Source organism: Eubalaena glacialis, chromosome 1 (genome assembly GCF_028564815.1).
Source record: "Eubalaena glacialis isolate mEubGla1 chromosome 1, mEubGla1.1.hap2.+ XY, whole genome shotgun sequence".
In the NCBI taxonomy this organism is placed as follows: domain Eukaryota; kingdom Metazoa; phylum Chordata; class Mammalia; order Artiodactyla; family Balaenidae; genus Eubalaena; species Eubalaena glacialis.
The window spans coordinates 58158442-58171263 of NC_083716.1; the positions used below are offsets into that span (position 1 = coordinate 58158442).

The window sequence follows — 12822 nt, forward strand, 5'->3', positions numbered from 1 at the left end:
GCTTGGGAGTGATGGGTTCCCTTGGGCTAGATTTGGTGGAATCATCCTCTTGGGGAGGCAAAAAGAGGGAAGAGAAATAGAGCCAACTGGGGGTTTGTGTCTTGGCTTGGTGGTTCCCAGGTAGGCAGGGTGGCACTGGGCATGTGACTTCCCTCCAGGCCCTCCGTAGTCGGGGTTGGCATCTGAAGGCATGGCTGAGGTTCCGCCTCAGGCTTTGGTCTTTGACCTGGTGCTTCGGGGGAAATGCCCAAACATCCAACAGGTATGTGCTCCGGACAGTGAGCACCTGTCAGGTGACTATGGCAGGTCCAGTCAGACCTTTGGCCGCAGGGGACATAGGAGGGGCGAGGCCCTCCGTGGCCATGTCAGAAGTCACTGAGGGGGATGGGGAGGAGGCAAGAAGGGGTGAGGACACGTGCCCAAGCCCGGCCCGTGAGAGGCTGCCCGTGTGGGCCTGCGATGGCGGGGGGACTGCCGGCCACCCTGCTCCCCAGTGTCCATGCAGCCTCCTGTACTTGCACCCTCACCCTACAGCCCTCCCCATCCTGCAGTCCAGGCACTGAGATTAGAGACTGTCAAGTGTCGTCCTCAGGAGGCAGCTATGGCTTCTTTTGCGCAAGACTCTGGTGGGAGAGAGGGCAAGACGGAGCCTCAGGAGGGTGGCTGCGACTGGACCTCCGCTTTCCAGGACATCCCCAGGCCCCGCCCAGTCTCATCTTTTCCCTGCTCCTCCCTCCTCCTTATTCCTCTCTTCCCTCAAAGGCATCCTTTTCTCCGTTTCAGAAAATCTCTGATGGTCTGTCTGAGGCTAGGGTAGCTGGAGCCTGTAACTGGTGGGGTTCTCTCTTACACACACGCACACTCTCTCTCTTTCTCTCTGTCTCTCTTTTTTTCCGGAGGATGAGCAGGAATCAGGGCCAGTTCACTCCTGACACCAGGGGGAGCCTGTCTGGCCCAGCTCAGGAGTCCTCCCGGCAGAGTGGCGGGGTCCTTCTCTACAGTGGGAAGTGGAAGGCGTGGGGATGGAGGGATGCCCACTTTGCGGGGCACAGGAGAGAAAGCAGTGTACTGGGACCCAGGGGGCAGCCTCCCTCTGGTCCTCAGTCGCCTCATCACAATGGGAAGTTGATCTAACGGAGCTTAGAGTCAGAGGGATCTAAGAGGTCACTTGGTCCAGGGATGACTCTGTGTAGGCATCCCTGCCCCCACTGTCCTGGGGGAGTGCCACACAGCTCCTGCTGGAACCTGTCCAGAAGTTGGGCATCTTACCTCCTGGTGGCCTGTTACCTAGCTGAAGCCTCATAGCTGTTAGAATCGACGCTCATTTATCCTCTGTTCTGTAATTATTTATTACGGTGTCCCTCCCAGAGCCCCCAGTCGATGGCGCAATTTTAACTGAATATCCTTGGAGCCAACCCGTCCCACAACAGCTGTAACTACCACGCCCCAAGCCCTGTGCTAAGCACTAGTGCATTGCTTATCTCACGTAAGCTTCACCACCACCTTCCTGGGGCCTGCGTGCCTGTCCCCAATCTTACATGGAGGAGGCTGAGCTTGTGAGCTAACATGTCCCAGGTAGCCAGCTTGTAAGTGGCAGAGCAGACCTAAGCCCAGATGGGCTTGCTGCTTCCAGCCCGAGTTCTCAGGCTCTTTGTGCCTTCCCCTGAGAAATACCTGCTCTCAGTTGGCTGTCTGTAAAATGGGGATAATTCCACCTGCCTGTCGTATTTAGTACAAGGTCTAAGCAAGATAATGCAGAGAAGGCACTTAATTTTTAGTTGCTGGCCCCCAGTTCTGGCTTGGTAAATGGTGGTCAATCGCTATTGTAATGGGCTCTGTTCCTTACCACTCCTCCCCGCAAACCCACCCCGTGTGTCCCCAGCAAGACCACTTAACCTCTCTGGGCCTCCGCCCCCTTTCTCCGGAGCAGGAGTTACACCTGCTCCCTATGAGGGATGCTTGGCCAGAGTGAGGTCAGTGGTGCAGAGGGGCTTTCCCTCCAGGCCGAGGAGCGCTGACGTGGTGGCCTGGCATCAGGCTCTGTGATGTGCTCGCCTCCCTGCTCCCCCAGCTCCCCACCCCCAGTCCTGCCTCCACAAGTAATTAATTACGCTCACAACATCTTGTGTAAGCAAATAATAATGAGAGCATTATCTCCCTTTAGTCTGTGTTTTTCCTTGCCTATCATAAAGTAATTAAAATAATGAATGACTTGTAAAACAGTAGGTAAGAGGGCTGGCAAGACAGCGTTATCTGCCATATACCTCTTGTGCTCTGAATTACTGATGCATTGAAACCACTGTGACTGGAGAGGACTCCCTGACTCCCGGCGCTTTGCATGCCGATTCCCTCCTCCAGGGTCAGCCAGGTGCCTGGGGAGCCTGCACCCCCAAGATTGAGGAGCAGAGAGCTATCTGGTCCTTCAGGCCCCCAGGCTGTGGCCCTGGACCAGCTCAGAAGTGTCTCTGGGAGGCACTGCTCAAAAGGAGACATAAGAGCCTCTGATTTGAGGGCCTTCTCTTTGCCCTGATCTCTTCCCTGTCTGGGCGAAGGGAGAGGCCAGGATTGAGCTGAGGGTTACGATTCATGTTCCATTTCACATCAGGGCAGTGACGACCGAGTCAGGTCAGAATGATTACAAGCAGTGGTGCTCAAACTGGGATTCCCAGGGCAGCAGCTGCAGCATTCCCTGGGAACTTGGTAGAAACGGGGGTTTGGAAGTGGGGCCCAGCACTCTGTGTTTTCACGAGTCCTCCAGGTGGTTCTGACGCTGCTGAAGTTTGAGAACCACCGCTAGAGTGTCTGTGCTTCCAGGAGAAGAGGGAGGTGGTGAGACTAATTCATGAAACGTGTACTGTGTGCCGTTGGACACTATCTAATCCGGCCAGCACCTATGGGGCAGGCAATATCGTCCCCATCTTACAAGGGAGGGGCAGGAGACCTGCATCTACACCTTCAGTTACTAAAGGGTGCCACGCAGCAGGGTCTCTGTCTCTTCCAGACACCCACCTGTGCAGTCTCCACGTGGCTGAGACTCGGGGCCCTAACAGGTCATTGGGACTGGCCTTAGGTGGCTTGGGCAGCTGGCTCCACAGATGTCGGCAGGCGGCCCCCAAATACGCCCACCCTGTGCCCCTGCCCCAGGCCTCCTTTTGGACTCTTCCAGCGCTGGGGGGCCCAGTACACTTGGAAATTAAACATGAGCGCCCGGTGTTACTGATGCTCCATCTGTTTGCCCAGCGTCCCTGAGTCGGGGTGGCTGGCGGGGGGAGAACCAGGCATGAGGAGCAGCTTCCTGCCTGCCGACAAGTCCCCAGGAGGACGACTCACTCAGTGCCTCCCAGCTCTCCTTTCCTCATTCTGGCCCACCCCCACTCACTGCAGATAAAGATTTTCACCTCTGCCTCTGGATTTTCCTCCTCACTCCAATTCACAATGATCCCCAGGGTCAGTTTGTTTTGTTAATTAATTCTAGCATTTTAAATGATGAACGTAATTTTGCTGGCATCTTTTTAAACATCTGTGTCTGCAAAAATAATCTTAGTGGTTATTTGAGTAGGGGGCCCAGTTACATTTAAATTTTAGACAATGAATGTGTTTTTAGTATAAGTATGTCCCATGCAATATTTGGGACATACTTCTACTGAAAAAGTATTTGTTGTTTATTTGAAGTTCAAATTTTGCTGGGTTTCCTGTATTTTATTTGGCAACCCCTAAGCCCAGGCTCTATAGTCGGTGAGGGGCTGACATTCATAACCCTTTTTATTCCTTCTTTTATATTTATTGAGCCAACCATATACTAGACTCTCTTTTAGGCACTCAGGTTTCAGCAGTTGGGGGAGGCAGACTGTAAATGAAATAAGTAAGAGAATTATGGAGTGTGTTAGAACTTTTAAGTGCTTTGGAGAAAAACAAAGCAGAAAGGCAGTGCTGTCAGAAGACAGTTGGAATTTTAAAAGGGTAACCAGAGAAGAAGTATTGAAAAGGTGATATTTGAGCAAAGATTTGAGAGAGGTGAGGGAGTAAGCCATGACCCTCCGTGGGAGAAGAGTATTCTAGGCAGAGGGCACAGTGCACGCAGAAGTGTACAGTTTAGGACCCCATGTGGGGCTCAGTTATCTGATGAAGTCAGCCTTGATCCTCAAGCACATTTTTAGCTACAAAGGGGAATTTATTTCCTCCTGTAACTAAAAAGGTCTTGTGTGGATTTCAGGCACAGCTGGATCCAGGTGTTCAAAATGATGACATCAGTATTCTGCCACTTCTCCTAGTTTCCTTTGTGGTGGCTTCATTCTCAGGGAAGGATTACCTTTCTTATTCTTTCCAGCAAAAGTCCCAGGCTTGAGTCATACTGGGTTGGCATGGGATCACATAACCATCCTTGGCCCAATTGCTGTTGCCAGAGGGATGGACTGGTCTGATTGACCAGTCTCCATTCCTGGAGACAGTGGACCTTCAGTCCCTTTTGAACCACACAGACTGAGATGAGGAGACGGGGATTTTTTTTTAGGAAAGTAGGGTGCATCTGTGAGAAGGGTATGAAGGCTGGGCAGGTGGAGATCACAGAATGCTGACCTCACTTCCTGTCTAGCCACTCCGTGACTCTAGACAGGATGGTTTCCCTCCTGAGTTTTATGACTTTTTTCTTTAAAATAAGAAGAGAATAATTTTATTCTTCTTTCTTTCACAAAGATATTTTAAGAGGAAACAAAGGAAAGATCCTTTTTAAAAAGATTAAAAAAAACAATCAAAGCCATAATCCGTCCCTTCTTCCCAACCCCTGTACCTTCAAGCCAGTGCCCACCTCAGCGGGGTCTCGTCTAGCTTTGATTCTTTTGGGTAGGTTGTGTTTTTTAAATCCACTTGGTGGCTACGTCTCAACCCTTGTTCTCTCTGTTGCCAGGAGGCCCAGAAGATTAACAATGGCTCAAGCCAGGCAGACGGCACTCTCAAGCCAGTGGACGAAAAAGAGGAGGCGGTGGCAGCCGAGGTCGGCTGGATGACCTCCGTGAAAGACTGGGCAGGGGTGATGATATCTGCCCAGACGCTGACCGGCAGAGTCCTGGTGAGTCCCCAGCTCCCTCCTCACACGAGGAAGTCTGCTATCTGGTCCGTGATCTCTCTGTTTATGGGGATGTGATGTTTCGCTGGGTTTTCTCCAGGCCATTGGCTATTGGGAGGTGGGGGTGAAGGGCGAGTGCTTACATGTGGTCATGGAGGAGAGGCTGGGGTCTTTGTGCTCAGCTGAGCCAGTGATTTGTGGGGCATTTGCAGAGTGGACCAGTGTTTGGGGCAGAGAGGGTCTGTTGGAGAGGATGTAGAGCATTTCCTCTGCTAGCAGAATAGGTGTGCACGTGCACACACGCAGTGCACACACAGACACACACGTGCACACAGCTTGACAGTCTTGGAGAGGAGAAAGGGTCAAAGAAACTTGTGCTCAGAATTCTGCAGAGGCTCCATAAATGCCGGAATCCAGGGAGCTCTGAGTGAGCGTGCGCGCGCGTGCGCGCGTGTGTATGTATGTGTGTGTGTGTGTGTGTGTGTGTGTGTGTGTGTGTTTGGTGGCCTTCTGGGAATGTTACTGTTGTTCTCTGGCCGCCATAGTTTTCTAATCTCCTGCCCTGTGTCATCAGGATCCTGCTCCTGGTAGAAATCCTCCATCATGCTGGTGGTGAAACTCGTTGGCAGCCCACCTGAGACTACTGGCCCCGTGCTTGGAGCGTTGCTCCTGTGACCTTACTTCTAAGGAGGCTGTCTCCTAGCCCCACCTGCAGCCCAGGCTCATCCTGCCCCTCCTCTGTTTATTTCCCGCATTCTCTCTGATCTGCTTGTGTGGAGCTTGGCTTCACTGACGGGCCCTCCTGAGCTCCTGCTTCTTGGCAAGGATTGTGGGTGGGACAAGCCTGTAGTGACCAACCATCCCTATTTACCTGGGGGGCCTGGGGCATGGTTCTTTTGGTGCAAAGACTGGGAAAGTTGTGGGCGAACAGGCATGAGTCGGTCACCCGGGTCAGGCCAGGCTCCTGCCGTCGGTGGGCTCCGTCCCTGGGTAGCCCTGTCCACCAGCTTTCTTGAGTCTGATCAGAGTCAAGAGTTTCCCTGAGAAGGATGTTGCATTCCAAATAACTTGTCGTGATTCTGGAAGCTGTTTTGTATGGGCTGCCCTTCCTGGACCTGATGCTGGGGCACGGTCACGAGTCATTTGGCTCAGAGGTAGAATGAATGGGGGTGTCCAGATGGTTGGGGGAATCAGAGATCAGGCAGGGAAGCTGGAAGATAGATGCCATCACTCTTGATGTTTCATGGCAAAAACTCAGTAGAAGGTGACCATAGATGTTGGGAGATGGTGAAATTTCACCCATCAGAATCCTTCTTGGGGGGAACTCTACATTATGTTTGGGATAAATATCTCACAAACCTCTTGAGGGAAGGAGTAAGTCACTGAATGTCATGCTTGAGTCACAAAGGTGGTGGCCAAAGAGCCTTCAAGGAGAACAGGGCTCTGTTAACTGAGGGACCACTGGGAGCTGAGCCTTCTGAAGAATCTGGTTTTGAAGCCCTGGCTGATGTTAACTGGTGGCAAAATAGAAAGCAGAGCAACTTAAAGCTGGGATTTTGGAAAGGAGGAGAGAGAAAATGGTGAGGCCAGTTGCTGTGTGGAGGAAGACGGAGGGGGACAGTCTGGGTCGGTGGGACCCACGAGAGACTGGGCAGCCCTGAGTGTCTTCATGAGGAATTGAAGGTGGCTAGTCGTGGGCTGTGCTGTGTGACCACCACCCTCATCTCCCCTCCAGAGTCTTCTGTGAAGTCCCTGTTGCTTTTTCATACTTGTGTGTGAGTGGATTCTGTGTGGAAAACTTAAGGAGGTTGAATTCTGGGTCTGGGCATTCACATGGGATGAAATAGAGGCAGTGCGTTCTATATGTATGGTGGTGATGGATGGGAAACAGCAGACTGGTTGTACACATGTGATGCCTGGTGCTTCCCTGTGGCCACCGAGGACCATTCTGATTACCTTCATCAACATCATCTAAGAGATACTGAACACCAACCCTGGGCTAGGTGTTTTTTCATCCCCGTGAAAAACAAGGAATGATCCTGATTCCATTGCACCGTGGATGGAAGCTATTGAAGGAATGTCTGGAGGAGAAATGCTCTGAGTACACACATTGCGTGTGAGTGTGTGGTGGGGAGGCTGAGTGTGGGGAAGAAGGGGGTCAAGAAAGCCTTCACAGGGCTTCATGGGGGGGAAAGCCTTTGAGCTGAAACTTCCATTTCAAGATGAACCGAGCACACTTGATGATAGAGACATCAAAAATAAAAACATAGCCGAGCTTGAAAACAAGGGACTACTTAGCAGGCCAGAAGCTGAGAAGAACACCTAATAAAACAGAAGGCATTTGAGTTGAGCTTGGCAACATGGGTTAGGATCCTGAAAGTCAAAGGAGAGGAAGTGATTCCACAGTGAGGGAGCAGCAGGAAAAGAGCAAGTGCATGGTGTGCTGTGGGAATGAGGCCTGGGCTGCCAACACAGAGGCACCTGAGGGGCAGTGAGACTGGGAAAGTGGGCTGGAGACAGCTAGTCAGGTCTTGAAATGCCGAGCTAAAGACTTTGGACTGAATTTTGCAGGAAAAGGAGATTTTGAGGGAGGGGCATCATGATTGGTGATTGTGCCGAGAGAAGCACAAATGGGCAAGTAGAGACTAAATTGGTGAAGCAGGAGCTCAGGGATGCTAGGACGGTTGGGACAGTGAGCTCCTGGGTCAGGACACAACAGGAGAGGATTGCTGCAGTGGACCCCGTGAGGCAAGGCCTGAACTAGCAGCACGCAGTGGAGGCAGGTAGGTGATGTGTGTGATATTTGGAAGTAGAAGCCACAGGCCATGTGCACCCAGCAGCCACCTGGATACTACTGCTGACAACGACATTATTAAGAGCATCTTGGGAGCCAGGCACTGCGCTAAGCCCTATACATTATAATCAGGTTGAGGGCAAGGACCATGTTGTATTCGTTGCATATCTCCCATTTTGCTGTTGTGTTGTAGGGGTTCATGACGAGGAAGCCGCAAAGCCAGTCTTATCAATGAATTCATGTCCATTTTACAGTTGAGAAAACCGAGGCCTAGGAAGGGCAGTGAAGTGACAGAACCAGGCTAGTACCTGCAGGCCTCCGGACTCCCCGTCCAGTGCTCTTCCCGTGTCGTTACTTCCCGTTTGAAGATGATACCTTCTTTTTGAAGCCACTGTCAGCTCTTGCTTTGGCTATGACATTTTGACATTACTGTCTCTGAGCCAATTAGGTCCTGAGGCTGCTTGACCTGATTGTTTTAACATTTGCGTGGAAAGCATGGTGCACCCAGGCCTCCTTGCCTGGGACTGCCCATGAGGCTAGCTGCTCTCCGAAGGTCTCCTTGGAGAAAATGCTGCCTGGGCTGCTCTGGTGCACTCAGGATGGAGCAGTCCCACTGCCCAGAGAGCAGGCAGCTCAGAGTTCAGGTGGTACCTTCAGAACAGGCCTTTCCTTTAGACAAGGCAGGTCCTTGCTCTGAGCAAGGAACAGATTTCATATTGCAGGCTCCATGCTCAAGGGAAAGTAGCTCTGCCTGTTCAGAACTCAAAGCTGTGTTTGTCCTGAACTGCCCCAGTGTTTATCCTTGCAACAATGGGACTCAAGCGAGACTAGACACCAGCTGTGCAGTTTCCCTTTTCAATGTTTAATGTGTTTTCCTTGGCGCCCAGCTCAGGAGCTTGGGCCCTCCACATCTGGGCCCCTTTCTCACCTGTCTCACTGTCACAGGTGAGAGTTTCGAAACCAGGGCATGGTGGGTAAGGCCCAGCTGGGGAAGGATTTGCCAAGACAACCTCAGCATATCAGTAGATTCACTGGTTGTCCAGGATCTCTCAGATGAGCACATCATTCATTCAGGAAGCACTTATTTCTCACCTGCACCAGGCACTATTCCAGGCACTGGGCATGGGGCAGTGAGCACCAGAGATCCAGGGTGTGAATTATTTACGTTGATAAACTAGATAAAAAGTTGTAGAGCTCAGTGTAAACAATGACAAATGCGAGTCACCATTTGCAGGTGCTTCTAATAGTTAACACTTGGAGCTTCATCATCAAAGTGAGAAACATTCCTTGACCAGTTCGCAGAATAGCCTGTCTTTGTCTTGTCTCTCTCCTTGGCACTCAGGCTTAGCTTTACAAAAACAGCAAGACTGCATAGGGCCTTCTCTTGGAGCGATGGCTGAGGGATTCTGTTTCAAAGTGCACCCCCAAACTGTCAAGGATTACTGCTTCCCTTATCGTTTTGTAAAAGTAAAAATATTTATTATTTTCTGATTATAAAGTTGGTGTGTGCTTAATTCAAAATTTGGGAATATACCAAACGATGATCATTTCCACTTTGGGATTTGGAGTTGGTCCACAATGAGGGACATTTCAGTGTTGCAGTAAATGCCATTGAGATGCCTCCCAGCTGTTTGGGTGTTGCTGGGGACTTTGTTCACTACATCTCACGTTATCTGCTTATGCACAGACGTGGGTAAGTTCTTCGTGCCAGGAATGCTGTGGTCCTCCTGGTGAACCTCCAGTGAGCAATCTAAATTGGGAAAGGGATCCTGGCCCTTTTTCTGTAGTGGCTGCTGGGAGCCAAGTTTGTGGCCCATTGAAAATACACAGCATCTCAGGGTTTGCCTTCTATGTATTCACAGCCTCCCGGCTTCGTCTTCAAGTGTATTCTCTCCTTACCCTTTTGCCTCCTGTTTGAACTTTACACGTGTGTGGTTATATGCTCCATAGAGTTTTGTGAGCTGAATGAAATCTTTCTAAGAGTAAGGCAGTATAGGCAGACCTCGGAGATATTGCAGGCTCAGTTCCAGACCACTGCAATAAAGCGAGTATCGCAATAGAGCAAGTCATACGAATTTCTTGGTTTCCTGGTGCAAATAAAAATTATGTTTACACTGTACTGGTGTCTGTTAACTGTGCAGTAGCATTATGTTTTAAAAAAACACTGTACATACCTTAATTAAAAAATACTTTATTACTAAAAAATGCTAATCATCATCTGAGCCTTGAGCGAGTCATTTACTAACATCAAAAGATCACTGATCACAGGTCATCATAAGAAATGATGAAAAAGTTTGAAATATTGTGAGAATTACCAAAATGTGACACAAAGGCATGAAGTGAGCAAATGCTATTGGAAAAATGGCCCCTATAGACTTGCTTGAGGCGGGGTTGCCACAGACCTTCAATTTATAAAAACAAACAAACAAAAACAAAAAACACAGTATCTGGGAAGTGCAGTAAAGCGACTTATGCCTGGATATATAAATAAAAAGGGTAAGAAGCACAGAGTGGGCTTTTGTATTGTTTGGTTGTACTTTACAGAATCATAGGCCAAAATTAATATTAGAGATACTCTAGTTCAGGGTTAAGTTTTTCTGTAATGGGCCAGATAGTAAGTATTTTAGGCTTTGCAGGCCATAGAGACTCTGTCACAACTATTTCACTCTGCCATTGTAGTTTGAAAGCAGCGCAGAGAATACATGGGTGTGACTGTGTTTCAATAAAACTTTATTTATAAAAGCAAGTGGTGGGCCAGATTTGTTTCATGGGCCATAGTTTACTGATTCTTGGTCTAGTTCAACTCCTTATTTTATAAACTAAGAAACTGTGAGGCAGAAATTGAAAGAAAATTTTTAGGAAGTGATTTCCTAAGACAATATAGTACAAGAGTGATACTACCAGAGAACCCATTTATAATGGGGAAATTTATGGACATACAGATACATACAGATAAATATAGGCACACACACACTCATACCATCTCCATTAGCACCTTGTTTCTGAATATTCGTATTAATTTCCACATTAATCTCAGAGTGACTGTCTCCTTAAAAAAACTATGTATTGTGGACAAGCATGACCTCACCTCCAGGTGTAAGCAAAGTCTATAAATGGCTGGGCTGTGTAGCTGCTCAGCCCCTGTACAGATTCAGTCTTTTGTGCTCACTTCAAAGACTGGTCTTGCCAATATAGCTGTCAGCTCCTTGAGCAAAGATAGAGCCTTTAGAATGACTCTTTTTTGCTTATTTTCCTCATATTCCCATGCTACTACATTTAAATATTGCTCCAGGAAACATACACATCTAATCCATGAGCTGAAAATATATGCTACTTGCTTTACTGTCTGGGGGATGATTTGTTGAAATGAGGAAGAAAAATGCCAGTCTTTCCCTTTATCTTCCTAAATATACTGCATGTGTGGCGTTTTATATTAACATAGTATGCATAGCCTGGACCATTCTATCCTTATCTCCTAGGGCCCCCCAAAAAAATAAGTAACAAGTACGCCTTTCAAAGAGAAATAATCCTATTCGTTTAACAGAGTTAAACAGATATGTTCACCGCTGTGCTGTTTGCACCTGAAATTGGACAAGTTGAACAAAATGGAGGGCACATGGGCACAGCTTAATCACACAGGTGACATCATTGACTTCGTTTCTCTCTTTAGGTGCCTCATGGTGCTGGTGACAGTTCTCATTAGCATCCTCTACCTTTTGTTTTCAGTGGTGCCTGGTTGCAAATTCACACACACCTCACATTTCCATCTCACTCTCTCTTCCTCACCCCTGCAGATGATGCCCTATGTAGCAGAAAGATCATAGGTTGCATGGGCCTGTATTTTTACTAAGAATGCCCCCATAGTGAACAGGTAGATCCTGCTTTATGTGCAGTTGGGAATAAATTGAGATCTTGTTTGAGTTTATTTTAACTCTCCTAAGTGAGGCTTCTTTTAAAGGAACAGAGTGGTAATCCACCCCCTCCCAGGACTTAATAATGGCTCTTTATTTTATCCTGTGCATAAATAGAGTTTATATTTGGGGTATGAATCAGTAATTCAAAGAAGGTATGCTTTATTTATATTATTAAACATGAAAGTTTGTCTTTGATGAAAGGTGCACTAGATTGCACTAGATTTGTTACCTGGGACCCAGCATCATGGGGTGAGAAAATGAGTCAGAGAAGTCACTTGAATTCAGCCGGAACCCATGGTAGGTAGTGAGCTGCCTGTCACTGGAGATGGTCAAAGAGAGGCAGGATCTCGTTTGGTGGCGCCGTTGCTGACGATTGGTCAGACTTCATCCTCATGGCTTTAGTTAGGTTATACAGAAAACTAAGATGTCAGAGATGCTCCAGAATAAAAATGCTTACCTGGAAGTTGAACAGACTTCGTTTCTCATCCCCTTTTTGAGATTGTCCAATGTGTATCAGCGTGTGAGGCTCGAAGAAGTCCTGTAGTAAGAAAGCAGAAAGACTTTGGCCCAGCATTTCCCACTCCTGTTTTACCACGGAACCCTTTCCCCATGAAACATCTGTGGGCATCACAAAGCACACACTTTGGGAAACATTTAACCAGCCCAGGGATTGTCAAACTGTAACCCATGGGCCAAATCTGGCTCACTGCCTGTATTGTACAGCTCACAAGCTCAGGATGGTTTTTACATTTTTAAATGGTTTTTAAAAGAAATCTAAAGAAGCATGTTCTCTGACATGTGAAAATTATATGAAATCAAATTTCAGTGTTCATAAACAAAGTTTTATTGGGCCGCAGCCATGCTTTCATTTACATATTGTCCATGGCTGCTTTTGCAATGCACTCTACAGCAGCAGAATTGAGTAGTATCCACAGAGTCCAAAATATGCCACCCCAAAATAGTCACTGTTTGGTCCTGAAACAGAAGGCACTTGGCAACTCCCAAACCAGATCATCAAGTTCCCCTTCTGGTCTGTGACTGGCCACTGTAAG

The 12822-nt window shown here is 48.4% G+C and overlaps 1 protein-coding gene across 2 annotated transcripts in view; it reads left to right on the forward strand.

The window, feature by feature from the left end:
* The window catches only part of KCNMA1 (potassium calcium-activated channel subfamily M alpha 1), a 735999-nt gene that overhangs the window by 217685 nt on the left and 505492 nt on the right, over nt 1-12822 (forward strand). For both annotated transcript variants that reach the window (XM_061197119.1, XM_061197100.1), the window contains exon 2: nt 4904-5065. In XM_061197119.1, coding sequence (XP_061053102.1) covers nt 4904-5065 — 162 coding nt within the window. The remainder of the gene's footprint in view (nt 1-4903; nt 5066-12822) is intronic.